The sequence below is a fragment of the Salvelinus fontinalis genome, chromosome 2 (assembly GCF_029448725.1).
Source record: "Salvelinus fontinalis isolate EN_2023a chromosome 2, ASM2944872v1, whole genome shotgun sequence".
In the NCBI taxonomy this organism is placed as follows: Eukaryota; Metazoa; Chordata; class Actinopteri; order Salmoniformes; family Salmonidae; genus Salvelinus; species Salvelinus fontinalis.
In genome coordinates this window covers 5,934,158-5,960,486 of record NC_074666.1, presented here as the reverse complement: position 1 = coordinate 5,960,486, position 26,329 = coordinate 5,934,158, and the positions used below count along the sequence as shown (strand labels likewise).

The 26,329-nt window shown below is 43.4% G+C and overlaps 2 protein-coding genes across 3 annotated transcripts; one reads left to right on the top strand and one right to left on the bottom strand.

Annotated features, from left to right (window-relative positions):
- The first annotated feature begins 6,601 nt into the window (after positions 1-6,601).
- On the top strand, positions 6,602-9,530 carry LOC129810796 (melanoma antigen recognized by T-cells 1-like). Its single transcript, XM_055861690.1, has 4 exons — positions 6,602-6,850; positions 7,054-7,150; positions 7,611-7,712; positions 8,774-9,530. The coding sequence occupies exons 1-4, from the start codon at positions 6,786-6,788 to the stop codon at positions 8,840-8,842; spliced, it is 333 nt and encodes a 110-aa protein (XP_055717665.1). The 5' UTR covers positions 6,602-6,785; the 3' UTR covers positions 8,843-9,530.
- Positions 9,531-9,566: 36 nt separating this feature from the next.
- LOC129810784 (uncharacterized protein KIAA2026-like) lies at positions 9,567-26,293 on the bottom strand. Of its 2 annotated transcripts, none has more exons than XM_055861670.1 (8): positions 24,414-26,293; positions 22,595-22,795; positions 20,807-22,356; positions 17,723-17,793; positions 17,526-17,624; positions 14,587-14,702; positions 14,296-14,459; positions 9,567-14,129 (listed from the first exon to the last, which is right to left on the bottom strand). In XM_055861670.1, exons 1-8 carry the CDS (start codon positions 25,124-25,126, stop codon positions 10,570-10,572), a joined length of 6,474 nt encoding a protein of 2,157 aa, XP_055717645.1. In that variant the 5' UTR covers positions 25,127-26,293; the 3' UTR covers positions 9,567-10,569. The 2 variants fall into 2 exon arrangements, with proteins under 2 accessions (XP_055717645.1, XP_055717652.1); XM_055861677.1 differs by having other exon boundaries at positions 17,535-17,624.
- Between the last annotated feature and the right edge of the window lie 36 nt (positions 26,294-26,329).

The window sequence follows — 26,329 nt, the reverse complement described above, 5'->3', positions numbered from 1 at the left end:
CTTACTACAAGCAGAGGGGAAAAGGCAAAGCGAGAGAGATAACTGGGGCCAAAATCTGTCATCTCCAGCAGGTGGCGTTTTTTCGCTCGCCTAACGAGTTTTGTATGGAGCTCAATGAGTGTCGAATTTGGTTAACAAAACATTTTATGACTTATTTGTTCGAATATAAGTTCCTAATGATTGGGTTGTTATGAGTGTACTGATATAAGTAGGACACGTTACACCCCGGCTACTTTGAGAAAAACCACTGGGTGCGTTCGTAAATTGCCTCCAGTGTGCTCTGGGTCGTTCCTAAATTCAGAGAGTTGTAAAATTGTCTGTTGGTAAAGGAGTAGGGATGATCCGAGCGTTCTGACCACACAATAGCAGTCAAGCACCCAAACTAATTGGCTAAAATTGACTAGCTTGCAAGCTACTTCCCAACACAAATGAGAGAATACCTCACTCTGGCCATTTTACTAGGCCCAGCAAGGCAGGTTAGGCTGTTTTCATCTAGAGTTTTAGTGACTGTAACTGTGCTGCTGGCAACAATTACATTTTTACTGACGCCGATCATATTCAATGGGTGTTGCGTGTTCGTAAATTCAACAGTTACTCTGTGCTCTGCCACACTCAGACAAGAGTGCTCTGAAATCGGAGTAGATAACTAGAGTGAATTTAAGAATGCACCTATCGGAGTTGTGCCTGGTCGTCACTAGTTACATCAAACACAAATGTTATTGTAAACCTAACCTTAACCACACTGCTAATTTTGTACCTAACGCTAAACTTAAATTAAGACCAAAAACCAAATGTTTGTTTTCATGAATTTTTACCATATAGCCATATGACTGAGATAACTAACTAGTCGGTGTCTGTTATTCACACGCGTGTCTGCCTTCTCATTGGCTAGAATGGTCGCAACAGATCGTGCCTCTTCCTCCTCCTCTCTATGGTCCAGAGCATCCGTAAATTTCTCTGGCTCTGGAGCTATCAAGTGAAGGCTCCTCTGAACCGCTCCGACTACAGTCTGGAGGCTAGGCAGGAAAGGTAACAATTCGGAAAGCATTCAGACCCATTTTTGTTACGTTACAGCCTTCTTCTAAAATGTATTAAATGCATTTTTTTCCCGCATCAATCTACTCCCAATACCCCATAATGACAAAGTGAAAACAGGTTTTTAGAAGAAAAAAAATCTCATTTATTAAAAATAAAAAACAGAAATACCTTATTTACATAACTATTCAGACCCTTTGCTATGAGATTTGAAATTGAGGTCAGGTGAATCCTGTTTCCATTGATCATGTTTCTACAACTTGATTGGATTCCACCTCTGGTAAATATAATTGATTGGACATGATTTGGAAAGGCACACACCTGTTCATAAAAGGGCCCACAGTTGACAGTGCATGTCAGATCAAAAACTAAGCCATGAGGTCGAAGGAATTGTCCATAGAACGCTGAGACAGGAGAATGTTGAGGCACAGCTCTGGGGAACGGTACCAAAACATTTCGGAAGCATTGAAGATCCCCAAGAACACAGTGGCCTCCATCATTCTGAAATGGAAGAAGTTGGGAACAACCAAGACTCATCTTAAAGCTGTCCGCCCACCCAAACTGAGCGATCGGGGGAGAAGGTCCTTGTTCAGGGAGGTGACCAAGAATCCGATGGTCACTCTGACAGAGCTCCAGAGCTTCCTCTGTGGAGATGGGAGAATCTTCCAGAAGGACAACCATCTCTGCAGCACTCCAATCAGGCCTTTATGGTGGAGTAGCCAGATGTAAGCCACTCCCTCAGTAAAAGGCACATGACAGCCCACTTAGAGTTTGCCAAAAGGCACCTAAAGTACTCTCAGACCATGAGAAACAAGATTCTCTGGTCTGATGAATCCATGATTGAAGTCTTTGGCCTGAATGCCAGAGTCCAGACATGTACCCGATTGAACATCTCTGGAAAGACCTTAAGATAGCTGTGCAGCAACGATCCCCATCCAACCTGACAGAGCTTGCGGAGATCTGCAGAGAAGAATGGGAGAAATTCCCTAAATACAGGTGTGCCAAGCTTGAAGCATCATACCCAAGAAGACTCAAGGCTGTAATCACTGCCAAAGGTGCTTCAACAAAGCACTGAGTAAAGGGTGTGAATAATTATGTAAATGTGTTTTTTTTTGTTTTTTTTAATACACTTGCAAACATTTCTAAAAAACAGTTTTTGCTTTGTCATTATAGGGTATTGTGTGTAGATTGATGAGGGGGAAAAAACGATTTAATACATTTTCAAATAAGGCTGTAACTTAACAAAATGTGGAAAAAGTCAATGGGTTTGAATAGTTTCTGAATGCACTGTATGCATCTGTGCTACGAGGAAATGGACAGTAGTAAAATGAAATTCCAAGTTGCCTCGAAGTTGCATCAGTTCCCAGTCAATAATAAATTCCTATAATCAGTTTTCTTGTCTTATCAATTCAACATCTACTACGTATCTTGATTATGTGGAGAATACTGTATGAAACACAATGATTTTGACGTATCATATTCTTTAATTCATACAATATGGCAATGTGCTGTTATATTGGGTTGAAATTAGCCCCAAAGATGGCGATATTGAGTCGTTTCATCTTACCGTCTAAAGCGAATGTATACAGCCGGCTATAGAGCACCACAGTGGATACCCATAAACCCTAGCGGTCAAACAGAGAAATGGTTCCAATTGTTTTTCCACCATTTATTTTTCCCATAGGGAATAAGAAACACTTAAAAAAGGGCTGTGTTTGTGTAGGCTTACCCTGGCGTGATGTTTTGATAACCATGTAAATCTCTCTTGGACAAGGTGACTTTTATCAATATATTCATCTGTATTTACTCAGATTCGAACATGTAAATTAGTATCAATGTAGACATCATGCAAGACCACAGATCCCTGCAAGCTCCTGCAAGTCACCTCTAGCTGACACGTTTGCTAACAGGTATTGTGTCAATTTAGAACTTGCACAAGACAGTTCACCGAATTGTAAATGTATTTATTTTTTGCCAATTTATTCATTACAAAATTTAGCTAACATTAGATAGTTAATCCAGAGATTCTTACCAATTCGGCAGTCTAGTCCAGATCACCATGGATGGCATTTGTAGTTCTTTATGATAGCCACATTAGCAGCTAATTAGCATTTCATATTGGGGGGTTAAATACAGGCGAATATATTGATAAAAGTCACCTTGTCCTAGAGAGATTTACACAGTTATCAAAACATCACTCCAGGGTAAACCAACACAAAAAAAAACAGAACTTATTTTAAGATTCTAAAATTCACTATGGGAAAAATGAATGATGGAAAAACAATTGGAAACATTTCCTTCTTTGACCGCTAGGTTTTATGGGTATTATGACTCATACTGTGGTACTCTATACACTCCTATCCACCGTGAACCGGTTCGTATAAAAAACATTGTCCATTCAGCCTGCAGAGGCGTCGATTTCCTCCTTAACTTGATTTAATAGTGAGTAAAAAAATTAAATAATTCTCGCCAATAAATTAAGAAGTCAAGTTAAGGAGGAATATTGAATTAAGGAGGAAATCGACAGCTTTGCTGCCTAAGTGGAGAATTAATGTTTTATGTGCGAATCGGTCAACAGGGGTATGTGTGTAAAGCAGGCTGCATACATTCCCTTCGGACGGTAAAATGAAACGACTCAATATCGCTATCTGTGGGATAGGTTGAAATGTTTAAACTTTCCTACCTAATTTCTTCCTTTTTTTATTAAACTTGTTGTGCTCATTGCAATGGTTTACTATTTAATTTCACTAATACAGGAAACTACCAAAAAAAAGGAAACATCAATATTGCGCGTCTTAATAGGCTGTTGGGCCAACACGAGCCACCAGAACAGCTTCAATGCTCCTCGGCATAGATTCTACAAGTGTCTGGAAAACTATAGGAGGCATCTGACACTATTCTTCCACGAGAAATTCCATCATTGAGTGTTTTGTTGGTGGTGGAAAAGACACCCTGCTCCAGAATCTCTCATACGTCTTCAGTTGGGTTGAGATCTGATGACTGAGATACACACACACACACACACACACACACACACACACACACACACACACACACACACACACACACACACACACAATGCTCCTTTGCGACCCATCTTTCAAAGTCATTGAGATCTCTTCTAGCCACGGTAGCCAACATAATGGTCAACTGGGCATTTCTATACATGACCCTAAACTTATTTTAATTGCTTGATTAACTCAGGAACCACACCTGTGTGGAAGTACCTGTATTCACTATACTTTGTATCCCTCATTTAGTGTTTCCTTTATTTTGTCAGTTACCTGTAGTGTTCCAGTATGTGAACTGCCTGTGAAGCAGAAGGTAGTGATATTGTGCACCCTACAGACCATTTCTTGATACTGCGTGATCATCTACAGTACTGTCCAAAACAGGCAACAAATGACAATTATATTATTACACTATCAAGAGCATCATACTGCATTTCCACCACTATATAATAAAACATGTTATCTTATTCACAGGAATTGTCATCGATTAGAATGACAAAGCAATGATTTCTTCTCCACAACACATGGAGAAGAAAACCTACTTTGTGTTAAAATATGGATCTCTTTTTGTGCTCTCTCTTTTATTTATAAAGCATATTTTGGTAATAATCCAAATACAATTTCGTACTATGAAATGATTATGATATTGACCATTAAAATATAACATTCATTTCCAGAAATACAATATTATCATTGGGCTGACCGACACGTGGCTTGAGTGTACAGGCTAATGTTCAAGATAGGATATCAGTTGTGTGTAATGAATGTTAGCCTATTACATAAAGTTATTATTATGAACTGAAGTGAATGTACTCTAAACTAATTATATGAAATGTTAGCATCCTTTATATTAGCCTACTTGAATAACTACTAACCCTCCCAGCTCTAGATCCAGAACACATCTAACTGTTCTGGCTCTAGAGCTGGGAGGGTTAGTAGTTAGATGTGTTCTGGCTCTAGAGCTGGGAGGGTTAGTAGTTAGATGTGTTCTGGATCTAGAGCTGGGAGGGTTAGTAGTTAGATGTGTTCTGGCTCTAGGGCTGGGAGGGTTAGTAGTTAGATGTGTTCTGGATCTAGAGCTGGGAGGGTTAGTAGTTAGATGTGTTCTAGAGCTGGGAAGGTTAGTAGTTAGATGTGTTCTGGCTCTAGAGCTGGGAAGGTTAGTAGTTAGATGTGTTCTGGCTCTAGAGCTGGGAGGGTTAGTAGTTAGATGTGTTCTAGAGCTGGGAGGGTTAGTAGTTAGATGTGTTCTGGCTCTAGGGCTGGGAGGGTTAGTAGTTAGATGTGTTCTAGAGCTGGGAGGGTTAGTAGTTAGATGTGTTCTGGCTCTAGAGCTGGGAGGGTTAGTAGTTAGATGTGTTCTGGCTCTAGAGCTGGGAGGGTTAGTAGTTAGATGTGTTCTGGCTCTAGACCTGGGAGGGTTAGTAGTTAGATGTGTTCTGGCTCTAGAGCTGGGAGGGTTAGTAGTTAGATGTGTTCTGGCTCTAGGGCTGGGAGGGTTAGTAGTTAGATGTGTTCTGGCTCTAGGGCTGGGAGGGTTAGTAGTTAGATGTGTTCTGGCTCTAGAGCTGGGAGGGTTAGTAGTTAGATGTGTTCTAGAGCTGGGAAGGTTAGTAGTTAGATGTGTTCTGGCTCTAGAGCTGGGAGGGTTAGTAGTTAGATGTGTTCTGGCTCTAGACCTGGGAGGGTTAGTAGTTAGATGTGTTCTGGCTCTAGGGCTGGGAGGGTTAGTAGTTAGATGTGTTCTGGCTCTAGGGCTGGGAGGGTTAGTAGTTAGATGTGTTCTGGCTCTAGAGCTGGGAGGGTTAGTAGTTAGATGTGTTCTAGAGCTGGGAGGGTTAGTAGTTAGATGTGTTCTGGCTCTAGGGCTGGGAGGGTTAGTAGTTAGATGTGTTCTGGCTCTAGGGCTGGGAGGGTTAGTAGTTAGATGTGTTCTGGCTCTAGGGCTGGGAGGGTTAGTAGTTAGATGTGTTCTGGCTCTAGAGCTGGGAGGGTTAGTAGTTAGATGTGTTCTGGCTCTAGAGCTGGGAGGGTTAGTAGTTAGAATTGTGTTTCACGCTAATTAGTCCAGTTCAATGGCCTTAAGCATGAGCGGTTGAACTCGTGACGGTCATAAGAATTATTTTCCTCCACTCATAGTTCTAACCCTTTCTCAAGTCAGAGATTTAAGTTTAAAAAAGTGAGACTGAGAACTTTGGGAAACAGTGTTGGGAAGCAATTTAGACGGACCGGACCCTTTCACAATCTAACTATCCACTTTAGGTAAGACAATGCTTCTTTAAAAAAAAAAACAACGCAGACCAAACACTGACAGCCTTGATGCACAGGCCATTCAGATATTCTATTCAACTATATAATTTTATTTTTTAAATTATGGCATTTTCTAAATTATTAATTGTCTCTGGATTTACAGAGCCTATGGCATATATTATGCTTGATGGCCTAAGATATTGATCCCAATTCAAAAATTGCTACAAAAATAAACACTACAGTGTATATATACATACAGTATATGCATAGGCCTACAGAAATCACATAAATGATCTCATCTGATGTGTTAAAAATTGCTTTGAAATGGAGTGTGAAATACATGTGCACATTTCAGGAACAAATGCTGAATCTACCAGTCTCATCCTTGACCAATGGTTCACAGTATGTAATTGATGTTGCTATTAACATGTAATAACCATATCCTACAGTTTATAGCCCAACGGTATAGTCACTGGATGGTTCAAAGAGATGCCTCGCGGTAACTTCAATGTTTATTTTGCAAGCAGAGGAGGACCCCATGTCAGGACCGAAGAGTTAGTGGATTATTCTTTTTTATTTTACGATGACAATATCAGACTATTGACTCTATTTATGGGCAGGCCTGATAGAAATTCAGAACTTTATTCGATTTTTTTTAAAGCTTTTGTTTTTTGTTATGCTGCATCTCAATCTTAATGGATCATTTGGTGAAGAAAGTATTATTAATTTAGTGTTTTATTTTCTTTGTGTGCCACAGGGCAGCAGGCATAGTTCTGTTGGTCTTCATACTTGCAGCTCTTCTCATCCTCGGATGCTGGTATTTTAGGAGGAGATGCGGGTACAAAATGATTAGGGTAAGATTAGTCCAGCACTTGCATGGCCAAGGGTGCATATTTCAATAGTCTTAATAAATGGCTTCCTCTCTACTTTCCTTAATCTGTGGTGATCTGAAGAGAATGGGCTTAGGCTTTCACCTGGAGTTATTTCCGATGATTCTATGTCTATGATTCTCCTCAGTTAAGATAAAGGAGGATACAAAGAGGGATAGCTGCATTGATGTACATCAACTTGGCAATGGGTTTAGGGGAGCTTCCACCACACTGGTTCCTTTAGAACAGATCTGAAAACTCAGAAGAAAAGTGTATGTATGGGTTGCTTTCCCAGTGAACACAAGATGTTGAAAATACTTATTTTTAATGTCTTTTCAACCAAAAAGACAATATTTTCATGTGTTGTGCTCATAGGTTTTCGACAGGGCTTATACCTCCTGTTCTCCTGTTGTTTTCTTTTCCTCTCATGTTATTCTCCCCACAGAGCCCAAGATCAGGGTCCCTGCCAGGATTCAGTGGAGGACAGTTCAACGAGAGAGGAGCCACAGCAGAAAACAAGATGGGCCTCAGTGACCTCCGACCTTTGGTAAAACACTGGATGTACTGGGGGGGAAGCAATGGTGGTCAGGGCCCGTATTAATAAAGCATCTCAGAGTAGGACTGCTGCTCTAGGATCAGTTTTTGCCTAGTAGATCATACTGAATAAGATTACATGGACAGAGGGGCCCTGATCCTAGATCAGCACTCCTCTAAGGCGCTTTATGAATATGGGCCCAGAGCTCTCTTTTTTCAGAGTATTTGATAAGTTTTATTGAATGAAGGTGTTTTTGTGAGGTTTAAATCTCTATACAAACTTAGATAAGTGAGGAGAGAATTTGTTTATACCAAAGTAGTGGTGGAACCGATCCCATGATGCAGACATGGGCAGTTATGCGCTGGAAGGCAATGGTGTGACCAACCCCAGGCCACAATCGTTATCTTGTCATAGGATACAGCTTTCCTCTGACTATACAGACAACAACACAATCATGAAGGAAGGACCTTTTGTTCAAATCTCCATTACTTTTCTGAGAATGAAAGGGCAATAAAGCCAAAGGTCATGTGAGCTGCCTGATGCAATATGACTGGTGGCGGTTCAGTCTGAGATTATGTCACCAGACCCGTCAGGAGGGGATTATGATCTGGAATTCATAGGGGTGTTAGGAAGGGGAGGTTTGGATCAGAGTGGTGGGGGAGGGTTGGTGTGTGTGATATTCTACTGGAAAAGGTTAACCTTTCTTTGTTCGGAGGAAAACATTTTGACTTTAGGGGTTTTTCCACGACTGAGACGAGCCAAGCTGTACTGAGCTGTCCGATGCATCCATCATAGTTGCTGAAATCATTCCGGAAAGGACGATGAGAAAAGAAAATAAGAACATATTCAGAGACTGCAGTTGAAAACTAGCCAACTGGCTAAAACTGTAATTTTTACAGTAATGTTGACTACTGTGCACTGTACCTGTAAAACTAAATGTCATAACGTAAGCGAGCTCAGTTTGGTTTGGCCCGGTCCAATAGTGTAAAAATGGAAATAGTATTTCAATCATCAAAGAGTGGCTTATCCTGCTTGTTTTCTAAATGATGTGTGTTTGACTTGATGTGTTTCAGGTTCCCAATGCCCCTCCTGCATATGAGACGATATCATCAGGACCCCTACCTCCTCCCTACTCCCCCTAATAACAACAGTCCTCTGTGGATAACCAAAAAGATGAAAACTATTAACTTAATGTGTTGTCTTATTTCAACTCTATATCAATGAAGAAAAAGCTTTTGATAAATACTATTAGCACTCTATATTTACAATTACACGATTTACTATATTTTACCATATTTTATGGGTTTTTTCCTATCTTGTATTTTTTTTTATGTGTATTTCTCCAAAACTTGTTGTGTGTGTTATGTGTTCCTCAAGGTTATATTTCTGAAGGTTCAGCAAACAAGACCCTTCTATCAATACTTGAATAACAGTATATTAACCGATTACAACAAAGTCGTACTTAGGAAATTGCTTGTTCATTTAAGATAACCAACGTTAAAAAAAAAGTATATCTGCAATTGAGAATCCATAGTAATTTAAAGACAATAATGTCGGCTTGATCGTTGGCTAAGTATTTCAACATGTACTTATGAAAGGATTTGAAAATGATGCAATGGTTATCCCTATAAAATTCTGCAGACACATTTCAATAAAAATATAAAGTTTACCAAGGGTCTAATTCAAATGAACACCACAAAACCCTCTATGGAGGACAGTTACACCAGTTACTTCCAAGCAGAAATGTCCACAGTTATGCAATGAAAATGGACCAACTAAATACTTAGAAAAATCTTTATGGTAGGAAAAATATATATAAATATATATATGGGATTGAATATTTCAATAAATCATTTAGAAGTTGCATTTCAATCATGTGAAAGACCAGTTTATTTTCCAAATAGTTGATGGAAATAAGACTGAACCAATGTAGACACCAATGTAATAAAATGTAGACACCGACATGCCTCTTGAGTAGGCAGAACGTATACAACAGGTCAGAGGAAAAGACCTAAGAGTGTGGTAGACAGAATAAAAACAAGTGTTGTTCCAATCTAACGAATTATATTGATATAATTTCAAAATTATAATTAATGTCAATGAAACGTATTACAATCACATTCAAATCCATTTGTCTACCCTTCAAACCAAGCAATTTACAACTTATTTATTACTGGCCAAGAAAAAGGTTGTTTGTGTTTTTTAATAAAAAAAATGTCCAAATTGATCTTCAAACTTTGTGAAAAGGAAACCCTAAAATGCCGTTTGCTTTAAGAAATAGAAAACCCATCACTAATACATTGCCAACTACATTTCTTGAGCAAACTGTTTGAGTCAGCTATAGAGGTTTATCTAGCGTCGCTTAAAGCTGCAATATGTCACTTTTTGGGTGACCTGACCAAATTCACATAGAAATGCATTATAGATATGTCATTCTTATTGAAAGCAAGTCTAAGAAGCGGTAGATCTGTTCCATGTGCGCTCTCTCTATGCTTCCCGTTCATAAGTTTTGTTTTTGCGTCAAACAGCTGAAAATACAATATTTTTAGTTATGGAAAAGATATTTCACAGCAGTTTAGATGGTAAAATGATTCTCTACACTATACTTGCTTGTTTTGCCACAAACTCAAACTAGGGGAACTATTAGAAATTTAGCAACCAGGAAATGGCAGAGCCATTTCTGCATAGCGCATCTTTAAACACACTTAGATATGCAAAGTAAAAATACAGCTCAACCAGGCAGTTTCTCAACCGACTCCCACCTTCTACCAAAAATATTCTAGAATGTTCTAGATATTCTAGATGCAGTCCAGAACACAAAGTTTGCTGGAATATGTGTCTTCTTCATCACAGACAATGCTACTGGCTTTCAGTTGATAAGGCCACTTCTGTCAGCCTGGGTAGGCATCCAGGGATTGTCAGTATTTACAGGAGGCAGGGGCAACACTCTCCCAGTGGATTTCGGAGTTACAATCAACGTAGCCAAAGGCTTGTTAGCTATCTCTGGCAGGCCTGTGTTGGCGGTAGGGCCTCTAACCGTGTTTAAAATAGCCCCATCAGGACTCACTAGTAGCTTGGTGGTGGGGCTGGTTGTTTGCACTGCTGATGCAGGCACATGTGAAGCCAACAAAGGGCGCTTGCCTAGGCCCAGTATCTGCTGCTGCCAAGGATTGGATAAAACAATGGGCATGCGGATAGTCTCTGCCGACATCACCGTCCTGACAGGTTGAGCCGGTGTCATGATTACAGTGCTGTTGGATGGAGGCACAGTTGCCACAGGAGATGATTTGCTACCGAAGGCACCCCCAAGGGGCGGTACAGTCACCACAGGTAGAGACTGCATCCTGGAGAAGGTGCTCCCGATCGGCGGAACAGCTACCGTCGGTAAGACCTGCGTCCGTGTGGAGACCGCTCCCATAGGTTGCACGAATGACGTTATCTGCTGTGTTGTGAGTGGTGCGTAGTTGATGCCAAGTCCCGTGTTCAAAGGGAGCTGCTTTGTTGGGCTCTGTAGAGCTTCTGCTGTTTGAGCTGCGCTGGGACTTGCTGGCACGGAGGAGAGTGGCAAGCCGCCCATCCCTTCCGGTTGAGTTAAAGGTGGAGCTGCAACCACATTAGCTAGGCCAGTGAGTATAGTAGCCGGAGCAGGGAGCTGGTGTAAAACTGGAGGAGAACCGTTGGTGGTGGTGCTGGTGACCAATAGTGGAGCTCGAATCTCCATTGTCTGGCGAGGGACAGTGAAAGAAACCGGGAGAGAGGGTCCAACTTTCTCAGCGGACGGCGCTGCCAGGGTTAGTGATCTAAGTGCTGCTTGTTGAGGCTGGTGCGTCCTTGGTTGTGTGGCCATTCTGGGGCCTTGTGCAAGTGTGGCTAGCCCAGGTAACGTTGGCCCTCGTGGGACACTGGTCGTTGGGCTCGCTCCCCTGGGACTAGGAGCTGTCACAGGCACTGCAGGGCTGGATATTATGAGGACATGCTGGCCAGGCCCAAGGCCTTGAGGGGGAACAACAAAACGGGTGTTGTTGAGCAGAATCTGTGTGCCGCCTGCAAGCGGTGAAGGGGTGTTAATGACAATCTTCTGTTGCACAGTTGTGGTGGTGGTGTTGGTGACAGGATTGGTATTACCAGCCGGCCGCACTGGAGTGGACTGCTGAGTGGATCTAGTGGCAATTGGAGACTGTGGAGTACTTATTTGAGGAGGTGTGGTGACCCCGCTTACACAGCGAGAGTGGTGAGACTGAGAAACCTGGGCCGGTGGTGTGAGAGGGGATGTTTTGACAAAGCTTAACGGTGTCGTGACCGGCACTGTTAGTTGTGGGTTGCTGGTGATTAAACCTCTGATTATCGAAGACCGTGGTTGCCCAGTTACCTTGCTTAGATTGGGGATCACAGAGGACGAAGGGATGCCTTGTAGTTGAGATCCAGACAGGCGTGTGGAAGAGGGCAAATGTGCAGTGCTAGTGATAAGGTGAGACGACGTGGTTGTAAGAAGTGCTGCCTGTGTGCCAGACACAGATGTGCTTTTTAGAGTAGATTGTGCAAGTGCACTTGCCTGTTGTGGTAGCCTTATCGGAGATCCTGGAAGCAGATTGATGCGCTGGACCTTATTCAAGGCTCCGAAGTTTGCACTGCTGATAGCTTGACCAAAGTTGAGTCCGATCTTCATTGCTTCATTGGGTATTGACGTGGTCAGGGATTGTGCCCCAGACACTGAAAACTGTCTTGGAATGCTACTTGTTGCGTGGGATGCCTGGGCTGGTGATTGGCTGATGAACATCAACCTTTGCCCTGGAAGAGCGGAGGGAGCTGTAGTGGAAGTGACTTTGGTTGCAGCCATAGATGTGATGTTGGACGAGGGAGAGACCAGGATGAACTGTGTGAATGGGGACCTCTCATCTGGACATACCCTTTTCAAAACAGGTTTAGTGACAACCTGGACAAGAGACGTCTGGGTGGCGCCTGATGGGTTACCAGGTACAGTGATGATGCTTTTAGGTAGCTGTGAGTTCACAGCAACTGTAGATGAGATGTTGCAGCCCTGGTTTACAGCAACGGTAACAGCAGAGCCCGCTGTCTGACCTGTGGCCTGAATGCCAGCAGTGATCGAAGACTGGCGTGCAGTTGTTGAACTCGTGACAGTTGAAGACCGTAATGGTGACGGTCCTAATTGCGCCCGGACTACAGTCGCGCTTGTGACCACTGGGACCGTGGGGGTAGCAGGTGGAGAGGTCTTGGACACCAGGAAGGCTTTGAACTGTGGAGAGATGATGACGGGACTGGCAGGTAACAAACCAGATGTACTCTGATCGGACGTCTGCACCTTGACTACTCCAGTGTTGCCCCCCCTAGTGGTGACTAGGATGGACTGCGAGTCCCTTATACACACGGTCTTCAGCTCTTGTTTAGGGTCCGGAGGTTTACTGGGATCAGTAAAAGCTGTGGGGTTGGATGGTGATCTATTCGGTATAACATTTTGGGTAGTGCTACTCACTTTCGGACCAGGGAGTTGGACAACCTTGTAGCCTGTTGTAAGAGAGGTTGTCTGCAACCTAGGGGAGTTGGTAGGAGAGGGTGTACCTCCCTTTAGCGGTGCCACTTGTTGTATGGGGATCCGGTTGTCATGACTTTGCGGCGTGGTGAATCCAGAGCTTTGTGACAGTGGAGTGGTCGCTTTGGAGGCTGGGACCTGGATTGTCCTTGGTTGCTGGGGGTGACTCTGACCCTCTGGCTTTTGAATGAGCAAGTTCGAAGGTAGGATGACCACTTGCTGCATTAGCTTATCCCCCGTTTTCTGGTCCAGGATTGGCTGCACTGCCATTTTCATAGGGCTTCCAGCTTTCCTGACCAGACCCATGCCCTCGGGCATCTTGTAGACAACCTGTACGGGGGTCTTTGGTATGGGCGTGGTATGGGACATCTGTGTGTGTTTAGGTGTGGGTGCTGTTGGTTGCGGTAACTGTTGAGAGTTTTGTGGTAAAGAATGTTTAAGTTTGGTAGCTTGCAGGGAAGAAGCACAGGCTAAGCTATGAGCCTGACCAACATGGCTGATAACACCTGGCTGATGATGAATTAAAGTAACTTTATTACCAACACTCTTAGCCAGCAGGGTATATAGCTGAATGGGTTTGTGAGTCCTTTGGACACCAGCCATCGGAGTAGTTATAACCACTGGGCTTGTTTCTCCAACCTGCTGTGCAGCTCGATTCGCTTCCCTGGATCTGTTTTCCACTTCAGCTTCAGGGGAAGTCGTCAGTTCGTCACTGTTGATCCTGCCTCTCTTAATGAGGCTTGAGTTCTCATCTAAATCACTCTGCAGACGCTTCAAGCCCCGAGTGGAAGGCCTGTGCTCGTTCAAGGTCAACATCTCTTGTCTGGTTACCACAGTGAAGCTGCCTCTCAATGCCTCTGTTCCAAACTGCCCTGAGTCCTCTGAAAAAAAGAGACACATTCAATGTATTTCAACTTGCACTACCCATGATTTTACTGATACAAATCGTTATGTGATTTCAATGCAATGTATAATAAATAGCCTATACGTTATATGCTTTTCCATAATGTCTTACTGCACTTCACCCACAAATAAATCACAAGTTACCTTCCGCCCACAGGATCCTCTGAACAGTCTGATCCTGCTGTTCCTCCGCTTCAGTCAGTCTGGTGTTTTCAATGAACGAAGTGCTTCTATCCACATCCTCTCTGACAAAGTTGTCATAGTCAGGGTGCTTTTTGAAGTCGTCAAAATCCTTTTTCAAACGTAGCCTGTGGGGAAGGATTACATCAAAATGAAAAATAAAAGCCATCGAGGAGTCAATGATGTGTTATGCTAGACATGCTTTGTAAACATAGTTTTCTGATATTATAACCGCCTTCAGGCGAGTGGTGATACCTGTTCCTATGGAAAGCCTTGACCAGTTTGGGTTCCCATGGGGAGAGCTCGTTGAGTAGCCTTATGAGAGTGATGTGCAGATCTTTCACGGCTTCTTTCCTGAAGCACCACCTTCCCTGTAAAAACAAACATCAAGAATAAAAAAGCCCAATGGTTGAGAGCACATACCGCTGTATTCTGCATTCTCCCTCTCATAGTAGACAATCCATATATATATATATAAACTCAGCAAAAGAAACGTCCTCTCACTGTCAATTGCGTTTATTTTCAGCAAACTTAACATGTGTAAATATTTGTATTAACATAAGATTCAACAACTGAGACATAAACTGAACAAGTTCCACAGAAATTGAATAATGTGTGCCTGAACAAAGGGGGGCAAAATCAAAAGTAACAGTCAGTATCTGGTGTGGCCACCAGCTGCATTAAGTACTGCAGTACATCTCCTCCTCATGGACTGCACCAGATTTGCCCGTTCTTGCTGTGAGACATTACCCCACTCTTTCACCAAGGCACCTGCAAGTTCCCGGACATTTCTGGGGGGAATGGCCCTAGCCCTCACCCTCCAATCCAACAGGTCCCAGACGTGCTCAATGGGATTGAGATCCGGGCTCTTCGCTGCCCATGGCAGAACACTGACATTCCTGTCTTGCAGGAAATCACGCACAGAACGAGCAGTATGGCATTGTCATGCTGGAGTGTCAGGATGAGCCTGCAGGAAGGGTACCACATGAGGGAGGAGGATGTCATCCCTGTAACGCACAGCGTTGAGATTGCCTGCAATGATAACAAGCTCAGTCCGATGATGCTGTGACACACCACCCCAGACCATGACGGACCCTCCACTTCCAAATTGATCCCGCTCCAGAGTACCGGACCCTCCAGATGATAAAAACGATTCCGACCATCACCCCTGGTGAGACAAAACCACGACTCGTCAGTGAAGAGCACTTCCTGACAGTCCTGTCTGGTCCAGCGATGGTGGGTTTGTGCCCATAGGCGACGTTGTTGCCAGTGATGTCTGGTGAGGAGCTGTATTACAACAGGTCTACAAGCCCTCAGTCCAGCCTCTCTCAGCCTATTGCAGACAGTCTGAGCACCGATGGAGGGCTTGTGCGTTCCTGGTGAAACTCGGGCAGTCGTTGTTGCCATCCTGTACCTGTCCCACAGGTGTTATGTTTGTATGTACCAATCCTGTGCAGGTGTTGTTACATGTGGTCTGCCACTGCGAGGACGATCAGCTGTCGTCCTGTCTCCCTGTAGCGCTGTCTTAGGCGTCTCACAGTACGGACATTGCAATTTATTGCCCTGGCCACATCTGCAGTCCTCATGCCTCCTTGCAGCATGCCTAAAGGCACATTCACACAGATGAGCAGGGACCCTGCGTAACTTCCTTTTGGTGTTTTTCAGTCAGTAGAAAGGCATCTTTAGTGTCCTAAGTGTATCTTTAGTGTCCTTATAAAATGCAAATGAATTACTTAAAAATCATACAATATGATTTTCTGGATTTTTGTTTTAGATTCCGTCTCTCACAGTTGAAGTGTACCTATGATAAAAATGATAGACCTCTACATGCTTTGTAAGTAGGAAAACCTGCAAAATCGGCAGTGTATCAAATACTTGTTCTCCCCACTGTATATACACACACCACTGTATTTTGTATCCTCACTTTCATAGTAGACAATCCATATATATATATATATATATATATATATATATATATATATATATATATTTATATATACACACACCACCGTTCAAAAATTTGGGATCACTAAACAATTTCTTTGTTTTTGTCCATTAAAATAACATAAAATTGATCAGAAATACAGCGTAGACCTTGATAATGTTATAAATGACTATTGTAGCTGTAAACGGCAGATTTTTTATGGAATAAAGAGGCCCATTATCAGCAAACATCACTCCTGTGTTCCAATGGCACATTGTGTTAGCTAATCCAAGTTAATCATTTTAAAAAGCTAATTGATCATTAAAAACTCTTTTGCAATTATGTTAGCACAGCTGAAAACTGTGCGGCAATAAAACTAAGGCGGCAATAAAACTTGCCTTCTTTAGACTACTTGAGTATCAGGAGCATCAGCATTTGTGAGTTCGATTACAGGCTCAAAATAGCAACAAACAAAGAACTTAATTCTGAAACTCGTCAGTCTATTCCTGTTCTGAGATATGAAGGCTAGTCCATGTGAGAAATTGCCAAGAAACTGAAGATATTGTACAACGCTGTTTACTGCTCCCTTCACAGAACAGAGCAAACTGTCTCTATCCAGAATAGAAGAGGAGTGGGAGACCCCGGTGCACAACTGAGCAAGAGAACAAGTACAAGTGTCTAGTTTGAGAAACAGATGCCTCACAAGTCCTCAACTGGCAGCTTCATTAAATAGTACCCGCAAAACACCAGTCTCAACGTCAACAGTGAAAAGGCGACTCCGGGATGCTGGCCTTCTAGGCAGAGTTCCTCTGTCCAGTGTCTGTGTTCTTTTGCCCATCTTCATCTTTTATTGGCCAGTCTGAGATATGGCTTTTTCTTTGCATCCCGGAGTCGGCTCTTAGTCTGGCTAAGGATTAAATGTCAGGTATTGTGAAAAACCGAGTTCAAATCTATTTGGCTAAGTTGTATTGAACTTCTGACTTCAACTGTATATACATTATATATTATTGTAAAGTGGCTGTTCCACTGGATGTCATAAGGTGAATGCACCAATTTGTAAGTCGCTCTGGATAAGAGCGTCTGCTAAATGACTTAAATGTAAATTTAAATATATATATATACACACACACACACACATACATACTCCTGCAATAATTGTTTTACCTGTATCGATGTAATCCTTTCATACTGTACATAATAGTTATTTCTGTTTATAATGTATTTTTGATACAGCACAATCAAAATTCCAAAATAAAATGTATTTTATTACTTTACTAACAGATCTCTTTTTGGTACTCTCCAGCTCATCCAGCTCATCCTCCGTCCTACTGATGAGTTCCTTCAGCTCCTCTAGACTGGTGCACACCAACTGAAGAGCGAGGGACAAATCAGCACTCATGGATTCAAATTGCATATCAATTCATATTCCATATTTTGCATCAAAAACAAACAAACTGTGGGGTTTACCCTGAATGCAGGTTGAACTGGGAGTTGAGGTTTCTTTTTTGAAGCCAGCTTCCTGGACTTAAGCTTTCTTCCTGCGAAGGAAGAAGATTATTCTATTGAGTAATTCAGACATAAGTGGGGGAAAGCATTATAAACAAGATTACATCTCGTTAGGGCTGACCCAGTTTAGTCGACTGGTGGATTGTTTGGTCGACCGAGATTGTTTGGTCGAGCAGTTGCAACATACATAACATACATATAGTACCAGTCAAAAGTTGACACCTACTCATTCAAGAGCCTTTATTTTTTTACTATTTTCTACATTGTAGAATAATAGCGAAGACATCAAAACTATGAAATAACACATGTAGTAACCCCCCCAAAAAAGTGTTAAACAAATCAAAAGATATTTTATATTTGAGATTCTTCAAAAAGACATCCTTTGCATTGATGACAGCTTTGCACACTCTTGGCATTCTCTCAACCAGCTTGACCTGGAATGTTTCCCAACAATCTTGGAGTTCCCACATATGCTGAGCACTTGTTGGCTGCTTCTCCTTCACTCTGCGGTCCAAGTCATCCCAAACTATCTCAATTGGGTTGAGGTCGGGTGATTGTGGAGCCCAGGTCATCTGATGCAGCACTCCATCACTCTCCTTCTTGGTCAAATTGCCCTTACACAGCCTGGAGGTGTGTTGGGTCATTGTCACGTTGAAAAACAAATGATAGTCCCACTAAGCCCAAACCAGATGGGATGGTGTATTGCTGCAGAATGCTGTGGTAGCCATGCTGGTTAAGTGTGCCTTTGAATTCTAAATAAATTACAGACAGTGTTAACAGCAAAGAACCCCCACACCCTAACACCTCCTCCACCATGCTTTACGGTGGGAAATACACATGCAGATATCATCTGTTCACCCACACCGCGTCTCACAAAGACATAGCGATTGGAAGCAAAAATCTGAAATTTGGACACCTTTCCCTCAACGTGATCAAGACAAAGGAGATGATTGTGGACTACAGGAAAAGGAGGACAGAGCACGCCCCCATTCTCATCGACGGGGCTGGAGAGGAGCAGGTTGAGAGCTTCAAGTTCCTTGGCGTCCACATCACCAACAAACTAACATGGTCCAAGCACACCAAGACAGTCGTGACGAGGGTACAACAAAACCTATTCCCCCTCAGGAGACTGAAAATATTTGGCAAGGGTCCTCAGATCCTCAAAAGGATTTACAGCTGCACCATCGAGAGCATCCTGACGGATTGCATCACTGCCATACAACTGCTCGGCCTCCAACCGCAAGGCACTACAGAGGGTTGAGCGTACGGCCCAGTACATCACTGGGGCCAAGCCTCCTGCCATCCCGGACCTCTATACCAGGCGGTGTCAGAGGAAGGCCCTAAAAATTGTCAGACTCCAGCCACCCTAGTCACAGACTTTTCTCTTTGCTACCGCACGGCAAGCGGTACAGGAGCGCCAAGTCTTGGTCCAAGAGTATTCTAAACAGCTTCTACTCCCAAGCCATAAGACTCCTGAACATCTAATCAAATGGCTAACCAGACTATTTGTATTACCCCCCCTTCTACACTGCTGCTACTCTGTTATCATCTATGCATAGTCACTTTAATAACTCTACCTACATGTACAGATTACCTCAATACCGGTACCCCTGTATATAGCCCTGCTATTGTTATTTACTGCTGCTCTTTAAATATTTGTTATTCTTAGCTGTTACTTTGTTTTTAGGTATTTTCTTAACTGCATTGTTGGTTAAGGGCTTGTAAGTAAGCATTTCACTGTATTCAGCGCATGTGACATAACATTTGATTTGCTTTATAAAAATGGTGTACAAGACAGCTGTCTGATTTGCGCCTATCTAAGTGGACTAATCCATTGTGGAGGCCGTGGGGATGGAACAGTGCATCACTAAAACGTGCTTATATACTGTAGGCTACTGTATCAATCGATCATTCATTAATTTGTTCAGGTCATCACACAGCATACGAGTCATTCATGATTTGAAATGTAATCAAGCATTTTAGTTTTAAAACAAAATAAAGCGAGCCTTGAATAATAAATACACCATTCCATTTCGGGAAATTGCATTCACGAATGAATGCGACTGTTTTTAGTCTTTGCTGTAAAAAATGCTTGACAAAAAAAACATTACAACAGACTCTGGTATGCTTATAATTTATTTAGTGTTGTTTAAACTGTTCCAAACAGTCAGAAAAAGTATATTGTAATCTAACACCATCTGTTTGGAAACATAACATGCAGGCAGAGCTTGTTCCTTACCTTCTTTTCCTTCATCTCCAGTATTTAACAACTAGTCACATTTATTTCACACATCTGACTTCCCCTTTACTTCCTGAGAAACCAGTACACATTCCCCCATTTCGAGTTTGTCACGTCCTCTGCATCCATTTTGCTGTTACGGTGTTCAGAGTTTGTTATAACCAATTTATTGATGCGATTATGATATGCTATAGGTCAGGCCCTATTGGTCATGTCCATGTGATGCATACATGTGTCACGTAAAGAGAGCAAGGGTTGAGGGAATATGGAATGTTTTTCCTAAACAGAAATGGCTGTAATTATGTTACAGCTTCAGCAACACGGACAGCATAATAAACACTGTTGATGTTCTGTGGTGGTCACTGCAGCATGGAGAGAAACAGGTGCTAGTCACACAGTCACTAGTCACACAGTCACTCGCTGTCATTTTTTTTACCACAGCAAGTCTGAGCCCGGCCAGGCACAATCTAATCAATTGCTGGTCGGACTCCCTATTGTCATTTGTGCGTCTTAATTATTTAATCAAACAGTGTGCATAAAGCATCAGACAAGCTCAGTGAATATAGTTGACTTGATTAACACACATAGGATGTGTCTATATGGAAAAATACACATTTAAAAAATCGATTGCTCGTAAGAACAGATGACTCTTGGTCGACCAAGATTTTTTGTTGTTGTTGTTGGGGACAGCCATACATCATCATTGAACAAGTGCCAAGTCTCTCAGCTGTGATTTTACATAGGCCTAATTTAGCCTAACAAAATGTAAAATATTGATTTACAAGACAGGTATTCCTTTTTCTTACCCATTTTTCGTTTTTTCCTCTTGTCCTTTTTCTTGACGGTGGTCGCAGCTCTCCTGACAGTGGATTTAGCTGCCTTGGCCTTACAGAGTGGGCCCCTGTCTGATCCGCGCTGCCCACCTGCTGCACGTCGTTCCCCCAATTCTCTCGCTTTTTTCCTTTTCGTTTTCTTAGCCCGAATCCTGTCCATCCTATTCTCTGTCACGTTCACCTTGCGTGGGTGGCCAGCACCAGAAGGTGACGTTGTTGATTTCTTGTCCGTGGCACAATGGCAGCGATGATTGTCCTGTGACTTTGTCCCCATTTCGGAGAAACATTTTGGACAACATCTTTGTCCCTCAGAGAGTCTGTTCCCGTCCACTTTAACATGGACATCAGTCAGTCTCATGGGTACAGTGACACCAGGCTTGCTGGTATATGTTGCCCTAGCAGGGCAAGCAGGGGACTTCCCTCTATAGCAGTGTTCCCCCACACTGAGACGCGGCTCACATGACCCTGATGATACGTCCGATCCCTTTTCCTGCTTCACCTGAAGTCTATTAGGCCTATATTCCAATTCATGTAGCTCTTCCTTCACACTCCCTCTGCCCACAAACTCATTGATAGGTGAAGAGGGCCCAGTTGAGCCAGTGAGTCTGTTCTGATTAGTAGGCTTACAGTCCTCCTCATCCTCCACCCCCCATGTGTGAAATTGCCCAGTTCCACCCCTGCACATGTCCCCTTTAACCCTCCCACCACTCCGTCTGTCAGAACCAGGTTTCTCCTCTGACTCCTCCTCCATTGAAACCAGGTGCTCAGAGTACTTCTGCTTGTCAGAGTCCTCTGATAGCCCCTCGTCAGGCTCCACCCTCTTCACCCAGACAGCTGGTAAGGAGAAGTCAGAGGGCATGCTGACACTCTGGCAGTAGATGCGTAGGTCGGCCCCGCAGAAATGCGGAAAGTGTATGTAGACGTTCTCGTTCCCGTCGTAGCCCAGGATGGACTCTCGGCACTCGTGGATGGGCTGGCCCAGCACAGCGTCCTGCACGTCCTTCTGGGTCTCGTATACGTTGTCACACAGGCCTTTGAGCAGCCACACACGCTGGATGAAGGGTAAGAGATGGAAGGGGTTCTCCTCCAGGGGGCTAACCACCCCGACTGTCCTGAAGAACTGATGGGAGAGGCCCAGCTGCTCAGCCATCCACCTCTGGTTCTCCGCCGTACCCATAGCGTAGTACCAGCCTTGCACCCTCTGGCGGAGCTCAGACTCCCAGCGGCAGTAGGTGAGGGCTGGGCGACGGTGGAGCGTCCCCCTCCTCTGGGGTGGGCAAAGAAGTGAACTCATGATCTTGGAGAGGAAGATGCTGCAGCGAGGCATGAGGAGGCACCGCTCCAGCTCAAAGAACACTATCTCTGGGAGGTTGAGAGCTGCCTGGGCCAGGCAGAGGAAGTGGCCGATGGCAGGGAGTTCCCACATGGTTTTCAAGGGGGCCTGGGAGAGAAGACTGCGCTCCCACTCCTCCACCTCCTTGGCTGAGGTCTCCTCCGCCTCCTTCTTATCTAGCTCCCGCTGCCTACAATCAGAAATTAAGGATGAGTTTATGAACCAGATGTCCTACTAAACACAAACAATCACAGCCATAAGTCATACACACAGAATGAAATATTATTATTTAAAATGTTTAATGTAAATTATATTGTCACAGTTGTCAGGATTAAGTAGTCTATGGTATTTCAAGTTTTATTCTGACCATGGAGGGAGTGGGAACATAGAAAACCCTCACGCACTGGAACATTCCATCCATATCTTACCTCTTCTCTTCCTTGACTCTCTGCTGCTCCTCCAGCCTGAGTGCCTGGACCATGATGGACTCATTTCCCCCCACTGTGATCGTAGCCAGGCTGCGAGGCACTGTCCTCCGTCTGGTAGAGGTGCCTACGGGCCCCCTCTCATCCTCGGTCCCCAAACGACCCTTGGAGGTCACTGCCAGAGTGGTCTTCTCTCGCAGCGTCCTGGTTGGGTAGGTGGATACAGACACAGCATCATAGGGCTAGTTAGGGTCCCAGTCATTTCATCAAGGGTCCTGAATGAAACAGACACTACTGATGTTTGAAAATGTTTTACTTTTAGTTACTACTACAGCAGCAACTGAAGAAAGAATCCATACCATTGAATGTGTGTATTTTAAATGTGGATGAATGTATGTACAATATGTAGGCTGTGTCATGAATACTTGAAAGTATATATGTACCGTGCATTCAGAAAGTATTCAGATCCCTTGACTATTTCCCACATTTTGTATTCAGACCCTTTGCTATGAGACTCGAAATGGACCTCCAGTGCATCTGGTTTCTACAGATCATCCTTAAGATGTTTCTACAACTTTATTGGAGTCCACCTGTGGTAAATTCAATTGATTGGACATGATTTGGAAAGGCACACACCTGTCTATATAAGGTCCCACAGTTGACAGTGCACGTCAGAGCAAAAACCAAGCCATGAGGTCGAAGGAATTGTCCGTAGAGCTCCGAGCCAGGATTGTATCGAGGCACAGATCTGGGGAAGGGTACCAAAACATTTCAGCAGCATTAAAGGTCCCGATGAACACAGTGGCCTCCATCATTCTTAACTGGATGAAGCTTGGAACCACCAAGATTCTTCCTAGAGCTGGCCACCCGGCCAAACAGAGCAATCGGGGGAGAAGGGCCTCGTCAGGCAGGTGACCAAGAACCCGATAGTCACTCTGACAGAGCTCCTGAGTTCCTCTGTGGAGATGGGAGAACCTTCCAGAAGGACAACCATCTCTGCAGCACTAAACCAATCAGGCCTTTACGGTAGTGGCCAGATGGAGATCTCTCCTCACTAAGGCACCTAAAGGACTCTTGGACCATGAGAAAAAAGATTCTTTGGTCTAATGAAACCAATTATTTGCACTGAATGCCAAGCGTCACACCTGGAGGAAACGTGGCACCATCCCTATGGTGAAGCATGGTGGTGGCAGCATCACGCTATGGGGATGTTTTTCAGCAGCAGGGCGACTAGTCAGGATCCTTGATGAAAACCTGCTCCAGAGCGCTCAGGATTTCAGGCTAGGGCAAAGAATCACCTTCCAACAGGACAACGACCCTAAGCACACAGCCAAGACAACACAGGAGTGGTTACGGGACAAGTCTCTGAATGTCCTTGAGTGGCCCAGCCAGAGCCCGGACTTGAACCCGATCAAACATCTCTGGAGAGACCTGAAAATACCTGTGCAGCGACGCTCCCCATACAACCAGACAGAGTTTGAGCGGATATGCAGAGAAGAAATGGGGGAAACTCACCAAATACAGGTGTGCCAAACTTGTAGCGCCATACCCAAGAAGACTCGAGGCTGTAATCGCTGCCAAAGGTGCTTCAACAAAGTACTGAGTAAAGGGTCCGAATATTTATGTAAACGTGATATTTCAATTTATGTTTTATTTTTAGACTGTTTATTTGCAAAAAATTCTAAAAACCTGTGTAGATTGAAGGGGGAGAACAATTTAATTAATTTTAAAATAAGACTAACATAACAAAATGTGGAAAAAGTTAAGGTGTCTGAATAGTTTCTGAATGCACTGTAGGTATGTAAGGCTTACACTTGCTTACCTTGATAGCAGTGTCAACTTCTGCTCAAGCATTATTTCCAATTTCTGTGCCTGTTTAGAAATCCAGTGGTCGACCCCATGGTGCCTATAGCAGTTCTCTAGCATTAGCCTGAAGTCTGCTACAAACTCTGTGATTGTTTCATACTCCCGGCGAACAAACTTCTCCTCCATCCTTCTGAAACACATGGACTTCTTGAGGTGACCCCTGACCCAGTCAGTGTGTTTTTCAAGGCCAATGGGGTGCAAGAAGGGAGTCATAATGCCTTTGTGCTTTTCCAGAAGAAAGCCATTAAATATCCTATAAGCCTGCTGTAACTCATAGCTAAGGTCTTCTTCAACTGTAACTGTGGTAGGTATGCAGACCTCTGACAATGACAGTTCATTTGAGATTTCAGGCACCCCATCATGTCTTAGCGCAGGATTACTAGTAGAACTACTGTGGGAAAGAACATTAACATTCTCCAGGGAGGTTCCGTTGCGGAGTCCTCCTTTGGTGACTAGGCTGCTGCGTTCAGTGCTGTGCCATTTGGAGTCTAATGAAGATACAATGTGAACATTCTGATTCTGAGATCCTGAACCCAGTTCATTCTGACAGTCTCGGTTGATAAAAAATAAATGACTATTGTGGCCGTCCTTGTCAGACAAGTCTTGCTGCTCCCCTGTGTCGTTTTGTGGCACCTTGGGTGGGTTAAAGGTTTCAGCTTGCACTTTCATGTTGCTGGCTGCCCTGTATTTCAACAGGAGGTAACTAACTACTAAAAAACCTGACTCTTTTATTGCCTAACCTTGTTAGCTAACCAGCTGACCGCAACCTAACACTAGTCAGCTTTGTTGCCATCTTTTTTTACCCAAATTATCATGCACAATTGGCAGTGGATATATTATATCCTGCCAATTACGGTCACATACATAACTTGGCTAGTCCTTCCTCGTTTTGACTCTTCAAAACATTCACCGGCACGTGCAAGAATGAGTTGACGTTACAGTGCTATCTAGCTATCCACCTACCTAACTAGCCAAACAGTAGCTAGTACTAGCTAGCTACTTTTGATTTAGTTAACTAGACAGCATTGTGAGATATGTTATGAACGTTCGTTTGACAGCGAACATTGTTATGTTCATAAAATTATTAGGTTGGGCTTATTTAGGTAATCCACCACAAACGAATAAACATTAGTTGACAAGAAACAAAGTGAAGTTCAACATTTGCCATATAGCTTTTACCTAGTCTAACTTTTCTTTGATAAATTATCTGATGGGACTGGTAGTCTAGATTCGACAAATATAGCTAGGTCAATTGACAAGACCATTACTCATACCTCACATCAGCGCTTTAGGGTCGCGTCCGATACAAGCGGTACAAACTGCTAGTTAGCTAGCCAACTTGTTAGCTAGCAGCTAGTTAGCCGGTGTTGTACAGGCAGTGTGGCTGTGTCTCCTTCACAGCCTATCATTGAGCTCATTGTTTCCAGTCAGAGGCCTGCGTCTGCAGTGTCCGATGCAACGTTATCAGGGAACATTTTAGGCAACACAGCGATGAATCCTTGCTATGATGAGCCAACGAAACCAGTTTAGCTAGAAAGGTAGATAGCTACATGAGAAGATCCATCAATTCAGCAAGCTTGCTGGGAAGCTAGCTAGCCATAGTTAGCTAACTATTAATGTAAGTTATCTTACTTCAACATTTTCTCAAATTAAACTAACTAGCATAAATCTAGCTAGATAACTTTCTAGGTAACTCAACTGAACAGTCTACAAAGTTAGCCAGGTATCGAGTCCGTTACACCAGAGGCTATGCTAACTAGCTAGCTAACAAAATATTCCCCGAACGACGTTTCTTTGCATCGTCCTGGGTGCGTGCAAGTGTACACCCTGACGTAGTCGCGTGGCACAGATTTTTTTATTGGGGTTTCATAA